Raw genomic sequence first — 18,719 nt, forward strand, 5'->3', positions numbered from 1 at the left:
CAATCCAATTAGCCTTCCGTTTTCTTATTTCGTGTAGGATATTCCTCTGCTCACTGACTCTAATTAACACTTCTTCATTTCTCACATAATCGGTCCAACTGATCTTCTCCATCCTTCTCCAACACCACATTTCGAAACTTTCCAGATGTTTCTGATCTACTGCCCTAAGTGTCCATGTTTCAGCCCCATACAAAGCTATGCTCCAAATGTAGCATTTCACTAGTTTCTTCCTCAAATTTAAGTCCAATTTGCTGGTAAAAAGATTCTTCTTCTTGCTAAATGCAGCTTTTGCCATGGCAATCCTAGATTTAATTTCACTAGTACACCTTGCATCATCTGTTAACAAGCTACCCAAATATTTAAAACATTTCACATTCTCCAGTTGTTTTTGGTCTATCTTTATTGTGACTGGGGTTGGTTGTCTCGAAATTTTCATTACTTTTGTTTTCTCCACATTCATTTCCATGCCATAGCACCTTCCAATTTCAATTAGTCTATCAATCATGCCCTGTAGCACAGTTTCTTCCTTAGCCATTAACACAAGGTCATCTGCATATTTCACAGTTTGAATAATTTGCCCTCCTAATTTGAAGTTTCCGAGCCCATCCAGAGCTTCCTTGGTAAGGCATTCGCTGTACAAGTTGAACAGAATTGGTGATAAACAGCATCCTTGTCGAACACCTCTTCCAATCTTCACACTTCTTGTCTCCCCTCTGTCCAGTCGTACTCTAACTTTCTGATACATGTACAATTTGCTAATCAATCTTCTTTCACACCAGTCGATACCTGTTTCCTTTAGGATCTGCATTAATTTGGTCCAGTGAAGGACAATATTGGGCACTAAATTCAAACAGCTGTACAGTGAAATAGCTCTATATCGGAAACCATTATGAATATGACTCACGCATATTTACATTTTTGTGCTTAGAATGACCGATACTATGACATCCCAGAACATTGACCTTTCCTCCTTGGACACTGTGTGATTTGTAAGTGTAAATGTTTCATGTAGGTTATTATAGGTAAAGTGCATTGTGACACATGAATACTTTGTTTGTATATGAATAAGATCTCAACAGGGCTGATGGTTATATTTGTCTTTGAAATGACAGATTCATTGCAATAGATGGATATTTGTCCAAAGGGACAGGAGAGAAGGATATGCCTCTAATGGCATATTTTACACATCTCCCAAAGACAGACCAGTTGATGGCTTAATTAACTGTGGTGTATCAGGTTTTTGCCACAGAAGTCATTAAGATAAATGGACTTCAGAATTCAGTTTTATCATAGTGATGTTCACCAAATTTCTCTCAACTAGGCTTTTGTTTGTCAGTGTTTCATTCTGGAGTTCATATTGTGATTTTCAGAATGCAAGCTTGAATTGAAAACTCATGAACTTGTTGCACAATATTTTTCTATTGTCTTTATTTCCCTTTTAATTTCTTGTTTCTTTCTGTTGTTGCTTTATTCTTCCTTTATTTCTCTATTCTCCTCCTCACTTTTCCTTGTTTATTTCCTTTTTCCTCTTTCTGTCTTTCTTCCTTTTCTTTTTCTTTCTTCTTTCTTAATGTATTTATTTATTTTCTTACTTCGTCCTGCCTTATGAATTTATGCTAGTCAGTCAGAAGAGTCTGCAACTCATTCACCTTATTCTGAGTAATTTACAAGTGCTAGTCTACATTAAAACCACACATTTCAAATACTTACACTAAAATAATTTTCTGGTGAAAATCCTGAGTTTATTTCCAAAATTCTCAATTATTTAACTGCACCCATCATTCATCCTTACTGACGACTATCATGTTTCATATTGGGAAAAGGTCTAAAACTAAAGGTTCATGGGTTGTATTCAGTTTGTTAGGTCTGTCAGTAACAAAAGTAAGAAGAGTGAATTAAGAAATATCTAGATAGTTGGAACTTAAAAGATGCATAGTGTGAGGATGTTGACAAGATTCATCTGGCTTAGAATAGTGCTCAGTGATGAGATGATATGAACATAGTATCTGAACAGCAGGGCTCCATAAAGGCATTGAATGTCTTGGCTGAATGACTGTGAGCTACTTAAGAATAACTCTGCTCCTTTTAGTGATTACTAATGCATTATAAAATGTAATAGTTATATCCAACTGCTGTCCATATTTATTAATACATGTAGATTGTCATTGTGTTAGGTGTATATGTGAGATTAGTATTACAACAGACAATAAAGAAGTTGAGTGTAAGGGTATGAACTGCATTCAATTGGCCTAGGATAGGATCCAGTAGTGGGGCTTTATTTACATAATAATGATTCACTAAAGTCATTCTACTTAAAACTGATGTATTCCTTTCAGCTTGAACCCCAAAATAGTCTCAGTTTAGTGCAGCTGTTTTATTACAAACATCTCTGCAATGCATCCAGTGGATCTGTTCCCATCTGGTCTGTGGCTTGTCAGTAGAAATCTAAATCTAGATTACTTTCCAATAATATTCTGAAAAAATGATTTTGTCGTTGTATGTATCTCATGAGAACTCTGAAATCTCAGTCAGTAATAAGGTGATTGGCCTCATTGAAGAGAATCAAATCTTGGTACCATCCTCTTCATCACCACTTCCAGAATGGTTCTCTCTGCAGGCCACACAGCCTTCTACCCCTAGGCAGAACTAAGCAGGTCACATTGTATCAGCTAAAACAGCCGACCTGGGAACACTTCATAAAGGAGCACATTGGCCATTCAGGACACATCCATAAATTTAAGAGCAAGGGCTTTGTGTTCCTTTTGTGGTTCAATATATTAACATGAAAGTCACAGTCACAATTTCATTTTCTTTTCATTCTGGAAACTGGTTAATAAGACGGTGATGCAGGTCTTTGAACTTGTCCTAGGGGCAAGGATGGCTAGTTCCAATTCTGCTCTTATTTAACCACACTGGTAGGCTCATACTTTGAGAGCAAAGTGACCAGTGCATGAAGCTTACTGTTCCTCAACAGCCAATACCATGAACTATCAGAATACAGACAGAAGCAATGAATAAAATAAATGGACAAGAAAGTTGATTTATATAATTATGGGATGTTAGTCTTCTCTACTGTGGAATTATTGGCTTCATCCTTCTCTGTCTGGCCAGCCACATATCAAAATCATGAATTCACACACACACACACACATACACACAAGGAAAGAGAAGTATGTCTTATAATGTTTGGAGGAGTGCCAAATGGTTTCCTATCTTATCCTTTAAGTGCGCAAAAAGACAAAGGGAAAAAAACTGCGGCTGTTACCAAGAAGATATGGTCACGTGCCTTATCACACCTTCCCCACCTGATAAATCAAAACTGGCCAATAAGCACCTACTCAAATGACCACATGCATTTCTCACTACATAAATCAATTACTGAACTTAATAGAATGCCCACTACAGTAAGATAAAAAATCTTACAAAATATTCCTATTCAGTATGCATATATATATTCAAGGTCTTCAGCTTCCATGAATGGTAGTGAAGATTTCGCCGTTAAAACATGTTCTGTGTAACCTGTAAGCTTGCTTGAACTCACATATTACTTGTCTTATATCTGCAATAATGCTCAGCCGCTTGAAGTAAGATCTGTATGTGCTGCAAGCAGCATTGCCAGGTTGGAGTAAAATGTTTATAAATGGGATTTTGTTACTTGCCTGGGAAAATTAAAAAAAATGTATTTCAAAATAATTTGCCAGTATTATGGTATTGTGATGAGTGAAATGTGAAGATATGGCACAGGATCATGGCCAATATTAATGTCCCTGAATTTTCCTGCCAAGGGTAAATTACCACATAAAGCAGACATGTTATGCCCATTGATGGCACTTGAACAAACTTACTGGTGTTTTTCTGTTGATGAGTAGCCCATCAGAAAATTAATGGGAGGAGTGTTAAGTTTTGGCAAATTGTAAGCTTTGATTAATTTGGGGGGTAAGGGTTAATTATGCTTACTGATGGAATGCAATGTGTGTCTTTGAAGGCAGGGACTGATGTGTTGTCACTGTGCGTGCATCGTTGAAGATTGATCTAAAAATTTTATTTTTTATATATTGTACCAACAGTGGAACGGTCAGGTCGAAACTGGCATTGAAATTTTACTAGTATACAGGACCCATCAAGAAATGATTGTACATAAAATTCCAGCTGCTGATACGCTGTACAAGGACGCGAAAAAAACATTACTCAAAGTTCGAATTCACAGTTGAAATTTGCGCGTCACGGCAGCGCGCCTAGTGGTGTCGTAAAACACTGCATTTATTTTCTGGTATGGGGTTTGTGACGTCCTTGGCGGGACATTGCCGTTGTCGCGACGCATTTAAATATCTGTGGCGTGCAGTGTTCTCAGTGTTAAAAGCGCAAGTTTCTTCAGTATATATGTAATATTACAGAATAATCAATAATGGGATTATTATAGGACTATGACAGCACTCTTGAAAGTTCTAGAGACGTTATGTAACTTGATATAACAGTTGAATTTGCAACGAGATTTCCTTTATTATATATATATACGACATCACAAAAATAAAATTGAGATGATAAATATACATTTATTTTGCATTAAAACAACATTAAGAAAGTGCATATTGCATGCGCGCACATATATTCGTAGCACAAGTAGATCTGTACAACCTCGTCCACCTTGCACTTTCCTATTAGCTACTAGGAGCGATGCCGTGACGCGCGAATTTCAATTACTCATTCGAAGGCGGAATATTTTCGAACCCTTGTACACCGTATCAGCAGCAGAAATTTTGTGTACGGTCTTTTCTAGATGGACTCCATGCACGAGAAACATTTCAGGTAAGGTTTAGATCTGACCAACTGGACCATTCTCTTGTAAGTTTTAGGAGTTTGTCAGTTTTCAGTGTTTAATGGGCAGAAATATCTAACTGGAATTATATTTATTATAATAGACTTTATTCTTATTTTTGCTGCATGGCGCAGGACTAAGTTGCTGAGTTGGTCAAGAAATTCTCTGTGGAAACTACACGTTTGTCATGTCTACAAACACCCACAATTGGATCCTAACCTTAGCCAGTATTATCCATTTACACACCTCTACACCCAGTTTCTGAAAGATCTATTCTAATAGTATCCTTTTATGTGCCTGTAAAACTCCCAAATTGGTCTTTTCCCTTGAGTTTTTCTGACCATATGACCTCCATATTTCATCTTTCTTGGATTCATCACCCTAAAAATACTATGTGAAAAGTATAAATTATGAAGGTTTTCCGTATATAATTTTCTTCAGTCTACAACTCTTTAGTAAGTCCACCACAACACTACAATTGTATATAATAACACAACAGGATGCATGAAATGAAAATTCTCCAGTCTGTTAACTTCATCTCTCCTGGGTCCCAGTGTCTTCATTGATACTTTGTTAAATGCTCTCAATTTATGTTCTTCGTACACCAAGAGACCGTTAACAATCATAATCAGTGAATAATAGAACCAAAGTCTAGAGAATTCATTCTGTATCTACAAGAAAAGTAGCAAAATGACAACTTCAAGACAGAGATAAGATGGACTCATAAATATGCAGAATAAACTAAAGGTTAAAAAATTACTAATGCAAGAAAAATCTGTTTGGTTGTTCCTGAGGAAAGTCTTAGTATCTGATTCCTTGCCTTGACTTGAGATATTTTTCTTGTCCAGGACTCCATGTCAGTCATCTCATTTGTCAAGAATATGAAATTGCAACTCATTTTTCATGAATATGAAATTGTGACCCTATTTGTATTATTGAGTCATGTCCTTAGATCAAGATTTCATTTTTGTATTTTCTTTTTTCGCATTGCATAATTTGCCATTTACATCTCATCATCTCAGAGATGAAAGATGGTATCTTTGGCCATGTATGTCTACTTTATATTCAAGACAGCTGAACATAATCCCAACCAAGGTCATAATTTCCCTCTTCTCCTCAAAATGAATAGCAGCTTCGAACACAGAATGACCACTCCTGATCCAATATTCAGTGCTCAGGATCATTCATAACCATCTTGGTGTTATTCTGTCCATATGTCTGATACCAATATATATGCATACTTGTTTTTTTCTAAGACACCAGTGATTTAAAACAAAGGATTTACCTACCCCTTCACTAACATGTGTAGATAAATATATTCACTGTTGAATAGTTTTGGACTTCCCCAGACTGCTAAAATAAACAGGTTCGTCCTTCTATCGGAAGTACTGGGACAGACACATATGCATGATACCATATTTCTCTGCAGTATGAGCTACTGAAAGCACTGGTAAATAAATCATAAGTTTGACTGCATTTCTGAAGTACAGAATGTAACAGATATGAGAAATGTCAGTTCTGTCTCAGTATGGCTTTGTTCACCTATGATCATGCTTTTAATATGAAATAACCTTAAATAAGAGAAATTTTTTGAACAACTAGAGGAAAGAATATGTATAAACCAATACTGCTTGATATTTTCGTCTATTCTAAATCTGCAATTCCATTAAATATTGGAAGGTATATTTACAAGTTTCATGCCACTCAGAATCTTGAATGGAAATTTTAGGTTCCGACACAACCAGTGGTTCCCGTGTGGGGGGTGCACCTCCACAGTACCCCAGCACACCTCCAACACCAGGGAGTAAGGAGCCTGATATGAACATCAAGCTTTCATCCTTTGTGGTGCCAGCTCCTCCTGTGCAATCACAGACAGTTCAGCAACAACAGCAACAGCAGCAGTCGGCAGGTGAGAAGATGCGCCGACATTCGGACTCTGAACACTTTGTCTCTCCACGGGCTCCAGCTGACGTTCAGCAGGAAGCGGTGGCTTTGGCTGAGCTGCTCCTCAAACGTGGTGGCAAGGTGTGTATATCTGCATCTGTTTGGGAATGGCTGAATGGAGTGTTTTGAAAGCATGAAGTTCATGTCTTCTTCACAGTTGTCCATTTGCTCTCTAATCTTACAGATGCCAAGTGTAAAGAATTTGACCTTTACAAACATTGCTATGTCTGAATGTGATATCTGTTGACATTTTGTCTGAACTACATAGTCAAGAACTGTTTAGAGTTGTTTCCCTTCATCTTAATCCCTTCAGCAAGGTTTTTATTTATATTTATTAATTATGCATGAAAGAAGACCATTTCTGACAACCTAAAAAGGCACCTTGGTGCAGTAGAATTGTAGGGTTAAAGTACTGTAAACTTTTGTTGTGGTATTTGACACTACTGAAAACAGCCAATGCAGTGACTTAGGTTTTCTCATCAGAATGTTACAGTATCTTGCATCATGACCATTCTCATGAAACTGGATAGTGTCCAAATCTGGTATGAATGAAAGCATTAGACTCAGAAAGTGTACTTCGGAAATGACCAAGGCCAGGAAAACAAAACCAGCGTAAATAAGTGGTTCAAAATACATTGCATAAATATTCTTATATCTGTTGCACATACTTGAGTAAAAACTCATACACGTCATACATTTATGTTGTGGGATATGTGGCCTCATATGGGATGATACTGCCTATTGGTAGGTGGAAATTCATAAAAGTAATTAGAACCAGTTTTTTGGCAATTGGAATTTTGAATCCTCATGTAAATGCCCTTCATTTTAAAATTAAAAAATCAACAGGACTATGTGCCTAAGATGTAGGTATAAATTTAAAATAGAGAATTTACTGATTCATTCACATGTGGTGGAGTACAGTTAGATTGAATCCCAAAATTGTATTCCTTTGGAATTGAGGTACTAAAAATGTATTCATTGATTAAAATCTCATGTAAATACATTCTGTTATGTACTGTGCAACTGAGAAAGCAAACATGATAAATTTTAGAGTAAATACTATATTGTTATTCAGACAGATGTGTATGATGTGGGTAACATTCAGTCTAAACCATCAGACTACTTTAGAGACTATAATATTTGTAAAATAAATATCTGTGATCAGTGATGCAAGTGTAACGATATGAAAATGTGAAGTAAAAGTAATGCAGCATTATAATTCCAACAAGAATATTATGATAAATACAAAATGCAGCATTAATAGACAGGTTGCTGTTACATTCTACTAAGTAATGTATTAACTATATGGATTTCATAGTAAAATTAATGTTATGAGAAGAAAATCAAATCTCACAATTTTATAACAACCCTTCCCAGAAGAGGGATGAAATTTATGCTAAGGTTAAACAGATATATTTAATAGCACAGTGACCATAATGTCCAGCAGTAATATTTACATTGTGATTACTGGTTTTTGTCCTAGTAATTGTTTTGTCACCTGTAACATTTTCACTCTTATTTTATAAATTCCTTCTTAAATTTCCCTTTCTCTGGTTGTTAAGAATTGATCAGGTTATTCAAACATTTAACTTTTTCAAATAATCAGCCAGCTTTTTTAAATTTATAATTAACATAATTGCAAACATCCATAGAATTACCATCTACAATACCCAGAAGTCCCAGAATTTCTAAGATGCAGCCAGTTTTATGTGAGATGTTCCAGAACTAGTTGTCCTGGCTAAAGTATGCATAGTTATTTTCATCCTTCAGTTAAAATAGGACCCACTTAAAGTATACCATTACTGTCTTCTTCACCATTCAGTCCTGTGTTAGTATTCATAATGATTCTTAAATCTGTATGACATTACTTGACTTAAACAGTCAACAGCATGTCTTTCACTTTTTTGTTTGTTTAGCAGTGCATTCAGTGGTTCAGATTATACACTGGAAAGTCAAATAATAGGACAGTTAGTGAATAATGAATTTAAAAAGATATGGAAGGAAGCACTTATGCCTTATTTTAGGGTACTGTCCTAACATTTGTCTGGAGAGACTGAAAAACACAATGAAGACCTTAGGATATCCAGTCTCTGTGCCAAGATTTGAGTGTGGAACTTCCCGTAAATAATATAGGCATGCTAATCGCTTGACCACAGTGTTCAGTAGTGTCTTTTGAAAACCCAGTCAGTGATAACAATAGCCCTTGGTTTCTAACCCATACTCACTGTTACTGATCTGTCATCAAGAATGGCCAGAGTATTCTCATAGGAGAAAGACAAACATCAGACTTTAGTGAAAGTAGGTAATGCATATTTCTGTCTAATATACAGCCCTTGCAGGCTCCCATGCTCTTCATTTTTGCTGTATGACTGAATTGTTGTGTGGTCGTTACTGTGATGTATTTCAGTGCAGATGCTGGTGAGGTTCCCAATATTGCCATTAAATTTTGCAAGAAACAAATCATTGCATCTGTCAATGTGATGCGTGTTGTCTGTGTTGTCACCCTCTAATAAATATTTTATGAATCAACTGTTTTAATGAAGCTCAGTTAGGTCATAAAAGAACACTGCAATTCCATACTTTCAATGATTCCAAAGTGGCAGACACATGAAAGGGAAATTTGTGCTATAATAAATCCTTTGAAAGTATAAAATGTTGTTATGATAGTTTGTGTGCAATGGAGAATAGATACACGACAACGAAACAGGTTACTTTTTTATTTGAATACGATGAACTTATGATGCTGTTAGCCACACAAAGAATGGCTATGTTTACAAATCTTTTATAACTTTATCCACCTGATTTAAAAATACCAGCATAGTAATAATAATCTTAGAGGTTATGTTTTCATAATATACATGTACCTTCTTTACCAGATCAGATATGATCTGTTTTACATTGTTCATTTTTCTTCTATTGTCAGCATTATTCTTAGAAATAATGCATGTAGGATGACAGGATCCTATCCCATCATTCATTCATTCATTCATTCACATTCCATGGATCCTTACACGGCTGGACGACCAGTGAAGATAGAAATAATCAGTGACAACAAGACAGGTCACATCAGTTACATAAATAGAAATTAATTATACTTAATCCATCACAATTACACATTTTATTCAAGACAAATCACTATGAGTAAATCATTAAACAGTTATCAAATATATATGTAAAAGCATGCAACATGCTAATGTCGAAGAAGACTACAATAATCAAACATAAAAATATACTACTAGCTGTCCAGTGTATAATAGACCAAGACCATAATTAATATTGAAGTTATATTATTCTTCCAATGAATAAAATGAATTTAAAAGTAGAAACATTTTTCAACCAAATCTAAATTATTTTGTGTTATGAACTAAGTTCTTTGTGCTAGAAGGAATATTACTGAAAACCTTGATTCCAAAGTAATGTGTTCATTTTTTAAATACTGTTAAATTGCATATTGGATAATGGTAATTGTTACTGTGTCTTGTATTAATGATATGAATCTCAGAGTTAGATTAAAATTGTTCTCAATTTTTAATCATAAATAACAAGCGAGAAAATGTGTACTGTGCTCAGAGAAGCAAAATTTTCAGTTCCTTAAACAATTCCCTGCAAGAGTCCCTACTTCCAGAATTAGTAATAATTCTAATTACCTTTTTCTCTAGCCTAAAAGTATGAATATTATAGAGTGAATTGCCCCAGAAAATTATGCTGTAAGTTATAGTAGAATGAAAATATGATAAATAAATTATTCTTACTGTTTCCTGTAACATATAAGGTCTAACAACCCTGACTGCATAACAGGCTGAACCTAATTTAGATATAAGCCAGTTGACATGACCTTTCCATGACAACGTATTGTCAATAATTAATCCAAGAAATCTGGCATTAGTAGATTTAGCAATCTGATTGTTACCATACTCAGTATACATATCCATTGCATAGCTATTCTTGGTCAAAAATTGTATAAAATGAGATTTATCGAAGTTAATGTCACTAAATTAGCTTTAAACCAATCATTTATATTTTTCAGTATTTGAATAATGTTGTTATCATAATCAAAAGGGCTGGAATTCATGATAATTAAGCTGTTGTCATCTGCAAAAAGAACAGGATTGGAATTACTAATTATGATGTGTGGCAAGTCATTTATGTGTAAAAGAAACAATAAAGGTCCCAGAATTTAATGCCTTGGGACACCATTATTAACTTTGCCCCATTGGGGATGAATATGCCAATTATTAATTACAACTCTCTGGTATCACAGATAGCCTGTAACCTGCTCCTTTGAAATCTCTTATGTTTGAGTTTATAATAATAGTAAACAGTAAAGTAAAATGTAAAGCTATCCCTGTACCAGGCCATGAAGGCCCATAGGGTTGTGAGACGTTGAGGGTCCCACATTATCTAGAGAGTCGGCTCAAAAATGGCAGTAAGGTTGTCAGCCTTACACGCCGGCTGCACTTTACTCCCCAGGATGATTATTTAATTAATTCCTGGTACTCATCTGGTTGAGTGGCTATGCCACAATCCAGAAGGTCACGGGCCAACGCCCCGACAAGGTCACTGGATTTCTTTCGCCCGATCCAATCCCTCCAGCCGTGCTAGGGTCCCAGGGTTGACCCAGCCCCTAACAGAAATGAGCACCAGGAATTAATTAAATAATTTTCCTGGGGAGTAAAGCACAGCCGGCACGTAAGGCTGACAACGTTACCACCATATTTGAGCCGATTGTCTAAATAATGTGGGACCCTCAACGTGTCACAACCCTATGGGCCTTTATGGCCTGTTACAGGGATAGCTTTACTTTCTTTTACTTTTACTCATTTCTAATAGTTGTTGAACTAATGTGATACATGTACATATCAACCCACATATAGTTTTTCTTCAAATTAAATTTCATACCATTTAATAAACTGTGTAAAAGCTGTTATATATAAAGCATCTTGGTACTTACTATGTGTGTGTATGCTAGCTTGCTTGCTGACTCACTAATTCCTTATTATTATCAATAACTTATGTGTGCTTAGTTAATAAATGTTGATTTTTGTTGAGTGTACAGTTATTTTTATTTACTTGTTTGTCTGTTCTGTTAATTTGCAGCTAAGAAGTAGAATATGAAATGAATGGGAAATATTATGCTCTCATTACAATGTAGATATTAAATTTGCCAAAATGTATCCATCATCATAATAGCTTGTGGTTAATAATTAATACATAAATTGCATTATTGATAACTTCCCATAAAGTTGCATGTTCTCTTTAACAGGCGCAGCGACTTAGGCAGAATAGATAAAAGTTATAAAGATATTAGGAGTGGGGATAGCACAATCAGTATATTGACTGGCTACGTGCTGGACGACCAAGAGCTCAGAGTTCGAGTCCTGGTAGGGTCAAGAATTTTCACTTCTCCATATCGTCCACACCAACTCTGAGGTCCATCCAACCTCCTATACAATGGGTTCCAGGGGTTCTTTCCCAGGAGTAAAACGGCCAGGGCATGAACCTGACCACTCATCTCCAACTATTTCCGAGGTCAAGAAAATGTGGATCTATACATCCACTCCCCCCATATGTCTTCATGGTGTAGTGCTTAATTAGTTAAGCCCAGGGAGATCTTTAACCATTTATTAAGATATTATGTTACTGAGGTCACTTTCACTTGGCCCAGAAAATTGCTTATATCAGATAAGTAGTACCAGAAGAACTAATTTCTATCCACTCCATGTTGGAGNGGGGGTTCTTTCCCAGGAGTAAAACGGCCAGGGCTTAAGATTTCAATCTTCTGGATTTTTGAGTCAGGGGATGTGACACCATGTAGTTTGACACATAGGGACTAGGCATTGTTCTTCTGAAACACTGGTACCTGTCTCTAAACTACATGGCCTTACACTCCAAAGGATCATAATCTTAATACTCACCACACAATGAGAGCCTCAGATCTCATATTTTTTCTCAACTATTTCCATATACAGATACTGTGAAAATTAGTAAAATGGGAAAATATTTCACACATGTTCTAAATTTTAGGATATATAGTCAGAGGTGCAGTGTTGTATTTTATGAAGGAGGAAAATGTTGGGAGAGAACCTCCTCTCTCCATTTCCACATCCCTGAAACTGGATTGGTATTATCAAATAAGAATTTAAATATTTCCCATTCATTACATAAGAGATCAGTACAAGTGTTCGCATTTGCATTTATTCTGACAGCCACTGATACCACCTTAAGCTTACATGAAAGCATTTATTTTTCCAGCTCTTAGGGGAAACAATCACATAAATGGTGCATTGCATGACTGTATTTTGCTTTTATTTTGTTCCTAGTTTTGTATTGTTTGTTATTGGCTACAGTTAAATATGTACAATTTTTATGAAAGACCATCTTCACAGGACAATCTGCCGTTATGGTTGCCACCTCTCATGCAATCTCAACCCCAGTGGCGTGCGCTGGTCAGCAGGTCAGGGGATTCTATTTGGAGACCAAGAAGCAACAGAGGACATGATGAGGTCAGGGACAGGGCCCCAACCAAATATTGTAGGGTGAAGGGCACTAATACTCTCTCAACAGTTGGTCCAATAAAAGACTCCCTTGCCATATTTCGCTATATAGAATGAAACGAACCCCAGCTGTAAATTCTTTGTGAAATAAGAACGTTGTGATTTTAATTCAGATTAGATGTTATTTTTAACATATACGTCTTTATTATAGGTATAACTTTTACTTTTCTTAATATTCTTATCTGTTATAGCCAGTTTTTATTTTATCACCTTCATATAAGCAGTATTTTAATATTTTGTATGCATTAAATTAGTAATATTGCATAAAATGGAGGACTTTCCTATGAAAATAATATGATTAAATCAGAGGTGTATCTACTAGGAGGAGTTTCAGTGAAACCGAGAGTTTGCACCATCAGACAGTTCTTTCCAGATCATATTCCTTCGTAGACCATGAACAAAAGTATGTGTTCCTATGTTCTGCCTGTATTTGTGCTCCTTCCTTTCTCATGTGTTTAGTTTCTCTAATCACTACCTTCCTCATTTAAGTTATTTATCTTGTTGAACCTATAATAGTTATATTTAACCCTATCATCTCCATATTTGTCAGGTACTAACACACCCTCCAGACCAAAATCCTTTTTCACTGTTTTATGTTTTACTGCTTGTCTTTTTATTATCCAAAATTTACCTGTAAAGAAGGTTCAGTACCTCTTCAAGTTACTGTCTTGGAACATGTGCAGAAAGTTAGTGTCCAAGGAGCACTTATGAGTGACATGAGTATATCCAGTGTTTGCGTGAAAAAAAGAAAGGGTAAATTAACTGAAAATGTGTGTATCTGGTTTTGGGCCAGCAGATATTCTAGATGGATATGAGTATATTCAGGGATTATCATGAAATTTTTAAAATATATATTCTGAAATATAAACTCCAACAGTTTTTCTTTGGAGGCAGACTGATATATTTTGTACTCCTTTTCTGCTGGAACGTGTAATGAATACAAATACATCAAAGTGCTACACTCTGGCTGTTGCATTGAAATGAAATTAGAGCTGTCAGATATAAATTAGTAAAATAAAAATAAAGTTAAGTTCCTAATGTGGACAGGACTTTTCTCTTTGCGACCACAGCCAGTTGTCCACCATTCGTGTGGGGGAGGTCTTTCCTTGGGGAGCCAGAAACTCACTGAGGTCTAGAATGTATCTTCTACCTTCATATCTCATATATGCTTATATATTATGGTATTCAGTCCTAAGGGAACTTTACATACATACTTGAATGAATGTCAAAGGGGTGGGCCTTCTTGGCCCTTACACCATGACCACAGTGATCTATTGTGCCTCCTACATACATACTTACTTGCAGTACTGTAGGAACTTTGGCCTTCTTTACAAGACGTGCCCTTTTGCTTTGTTACTTGCCTTTTGCCTCCATCTCTTCATGTTTACTCTTTAAATCTTCTAGCCATCCTAATTTGGACTTCCTGCTTTTCTTTTACTTTATGTCTTACTTTCAAAAATGTTCATAGCCAACATTCTCTGATTCATTCCAATCACATGCCCCAACAGAACCGTCCTTCTCTTTCTGATACTCATCCACTAACTAAGCAGGAGTTTCATAGAGTTCTGGCAGGTAAGGGAAACTTTACTTTTACTTATTGAAGCTGGGAAACAAAAGCTTATTACTTTCCACTATGAATTCTTATTTTGGGGGATTATATGAATGACCAAGTTATACCTGTCCAATTCTCAGCAATAAAAGATCATAAGCTACAAACAGATGTTTCAGTTACTTTATCATAGTACTTTAGCAAAAATGTAGTATGAGACTGAGTATATCTCTGATATGTACAAAAAGGAGATACATATGTTGAGTATGTCTAGTTTAAAACAGAAACTTAATAGTCTTTCAAAATGTATATTTCTTTTCAGTGTACGTGTTATATCTATTGATAACAGATAAATGAAAAGAAGAAAATATTTTGAATTATGTTATATAAATTTTACCTTTCTGGGATCATACTTATGTAATAATATCATGGTATAGTATGCACGGAACTTACAGTAATTATAAAATGATTTAAATGAAATGCTAAGGAAATGTTTCTCTAAATCTGCAGGCTTCATGCAGACAGAGAGGTGGCAACTTCAGTCTCCAGTTCAATAGGATTATCTTTCGTTTTCATTTCCTTCAGGGTGAACTAAGAACTTCCTCCATCGTCTCTGGCTTGATTTATTATTTATATATACACCAGATTGCAACCAGTACTTGGAATGACTGGAACAAGATTTGTAGTGTTCCATTTCATAGTAGGAACAGTGCTAGTTCATAACAGAAATTTTATCACATGTATGTATTGTATATGCTTTCCTGTTTTCGGTGTATGTTTGTTATTGTGTGCTTTGCACCAGAGCTTCGCTTCCTGCGTATGTATGTTCATGCTTAATTCAGAGATGTCACCCACATTTTGTCATTATTTTATCTTCTGTTACTATAGTTCTAAGTCCTGCTCTTATATTTTATTCTGATCTTCATTATTGATGTTTAGGCTTTTAAAAGCTTGGTCAAAACGCTATCTTCTTTTGAGCTTATAGTGCATGTATGTAGGTCCTAATGATTTAGCTTAAGAGAGTGCCCTAGACCTTTGCATTCTAAGGACGTCTGTAGATAAGGACAAAACAGGAAGCTTTCCCTTTGCACTTTGATGTATCTTTAAATGAACATAAACCCTGTTTGTACAGCCATTAAAAATTGTTCTATATGACAGTAATTAGGGAATGTCTACAAGAAAAGGAGCCCATAGCTGACAATATGTTAACAAGAATCATCCATTATTTTTTTATCCGTTGCTCTACAACCCCTTGTAAGACCTAGTCCTCTTTTTCAGTTTCTTACAGTTGGTAGGACTCCTTGGATGGGGGATCAGCCCGTTGCAAGGCAGAACAACACAGACACAAAATACGAGTAAATGTATACAGACATCCATGCCTTGAGTGGGATTTAAGCCTGTAATCCAAGTCTCTGAGTAAGCGAAGACAGTTCATGCCTTAGACCACACAACCACTGTGATCAGTGAATCATTCATAAGTTTTGACAAATTTAACATTAAATAAAAAAAATTATAAGATCTTTCTTCACAACTAAATTTTGAAGAAAGTTAATAATGTTAATGGAAATGGAGTTTTCCCTGTTTCACTTGCATTTTCTTGATCAAATTATGATGTTTGACTTTCAGATGTTACTGAATTGTAAGACTTTATGAAATGCACGTTTTATTACATCAACAAGAGTTCTTTCACTCTGGAATAGTGAGTGGTATTTTTGGTGCAATTACGTGAAATAAAAAAGGCCTAGAAGATCATTAAAACACTTCCAGAATGCTTACTCGGATGTTACAAGTAGAATTAAATTAAAACACTATTGCCACGTGCTTTCAGTGGTGTCACTGTTGCAGCATCTGTCAAGGAGGTCGCTTATTCATATGCTTACAGAAATATGTGATCATTAAGTTTCAAAATTCAATTATGTATTCTGGATTTGTATCAATTTTTTGACAAGTCTCCCATAGGATGTCAAACAAAAGGTTAAAGGTAAAGCTATCCCTGTAACATGCAGTGAAGGCCCATAAGGTTGTGAGACGTCAAGGTTCTCACATTTTCTAGACAGCTGGTTCATAGATGGTGGTGAGGTTGTCAGCCTTACGCGCTGACCACCTTTTATCCCCCAGGAAGATTCCTGGAACTCATTTCTGTTAGAGGCTGATTGGACCCCAGGGCCATAATGAGGCTGCAAAAATGAGGTGAAATGAAAAATCCAATGACCTCATCAGGATTCGAACCCGCGACCTTCTGGCTTGCAACATAGTGCCTTGACCAACTACACTACTGCAACAACCCACCCCCTCACAAGGTCAAGTACCTCTGCAATGTTCACTTCTGAAGTACAAATCACACTCTTTAATCCTGAAGCCTGAAATTTTGTGCGTTGGTTACAAAGACTGACTAGGAAATAATCACTGTTTATTCTGTGAACAAAACACGTGAATAAAATCTGTTAGCAGATTTAATAGTGTCTTAATATTAAAACTGGTGGTACCTATAGTAGCTACTTTGTTTGAAGGGTTTTAAATTTCTTCAAAGGTAAAAATCTAAGGCTGCTAGGCATGGTAAGTTAGGTGGTGACACCTGTCTCCATTCCATATATACGTATCCACACAAATTGTTTGAATATATACCCACGGCTCAGTAGTAAGACATGAATGTAGTACATTGAATACTTAATAAATTCAGGTAATGAATAACACCATGAGTCACTCTTCCATATATCTTAATACATAGTAATTTGATTCTTTGTGCAACAGTAGGGGCATACAAATGGAAGAATCCTTCAATAGAAATGTAAGAAAGGCACAACAGGTATTGGGTGGAAAACGCAGAACAGCAATAGCACCTCTGAGAAGTGCTTGCTATGCCTTGTTGAGAGTAATGTCTTGCTTTAGTATTACTGTTTTAATTAATCCCTGAGACTGTGACATGCCATACATAAATTTGAAACAGCAAGAGAAGAATTACATACAATAACTTAATTGTCTGCACTTTTGAAGATTATCATCATCTGCGATGTGACACTGTGTAGTCCTGTAGATGTTTACTGATATTTTGGAGGAATGTTCTGCCGGCATCCTCAGGATAGAAAGGTGGAGGAAGTTAATTCCTCTGAAACATCTATAAACATCCATTTACCATACTACACAGCGTCAGATACCAGAAGACTATGAGAACCTCAGGTCTTATGTCTGAATTTGTGTTTAACCAAGGCAAAAAATATGGTGAATGTGTGGTCCTCCTCAGTTTTTCCAAGGGGATATATTTGTAATGTTCTCTTTGCATGCATATTTTGCACTTATGAAGTATATGAGTTTCAGTTAAACGCCAGCTTTACTAGTTATTTTAATTTTGAGATATGCATGCCATTATGACTAAGATATTGTTCCCAGTCACCTGTTTTGTTTTGTAACTCATGAAGAGTTTGAAATGTAAGTGTAAAGAGAACATTAAATACACGCAGTAATGAAGTATTCTCATGATTTAGGTGGCAGTGAAGAGAGCAAGCTCTGACCCTGGTGCACGACATGGCTCCAACTCAAGCAGTGCAAGCCCCAGCCCACAGCCTACCATGCCTACAACACAGCAGCAACAGCAGCAGCAGCTACAGCTGAATTTTCAGGGGGATAGCTACTCTCTGGCTGGTGTGACATACCAAACCACAGAAGATGGTGGTGGCTACTTCTCCCCCAGCCTCCAGGAGGATATGTTCCAGCAGGTATCAGTGCAGGATACGATGCTGCTACACGGAGTTGACGCAGCGCAGCTTGCAGAGACCATACAAGTAAGTCTGCATATGCCACAGAATCATGTTATCTTGTCCAAATGTTCAAACCATTTTTGTATAAATAAAGTTCTTTT

General features: G+C 36.1%; 1 protein-coding gene across 4 annotated transcripts in view; it reads left to right on the plus strand.

The window, feature by feature from the left end:
• Positions 1-18,719, plus strand: part of LOC111863320 — a 1,149,828-nt gene that overhangs the window by 1,102,421 nt on the left and 28,688 nt on the right. For 3 of the 4 annotated variants that reach the window (XM_033751005.1, XM_033751008.1, XM_033751007.1), the window contains 3 exons: positions 6,546-6,841; positions 13,147-13,263; positions 18,346-18,642. In XM_033751005.1, the coding sequence (XP_033606896.1) occupies positions 6,546-6,841; positions 13,147-13,263; positions 18,346-18,642 (710 nt within the window). The remainder of the gene's footprint in view (positions 1-6,545; positions 6,842-13,146; positions 13,264-18,345; positions 18,643-18,719) is intronic. The other variant, XM_033751009.1, reaches the window with a different exon arrangement.

Source organism: Cryptotermes secundus, unplaced genomic scaffold (genome assembly GCF_002891405.2).
Source record: "Cryptotermes secundus unplaced genomic scaffold, Csec_1.0 scaffold159, whole genome shotgun sequence".
NCBI classification, from domain to species: Eukaryota; Metazoa; Arthropoda; class Insecta; order Blattodea; family Kalotermitidae; genus Cryptotermes; species Cryptotermes secundus.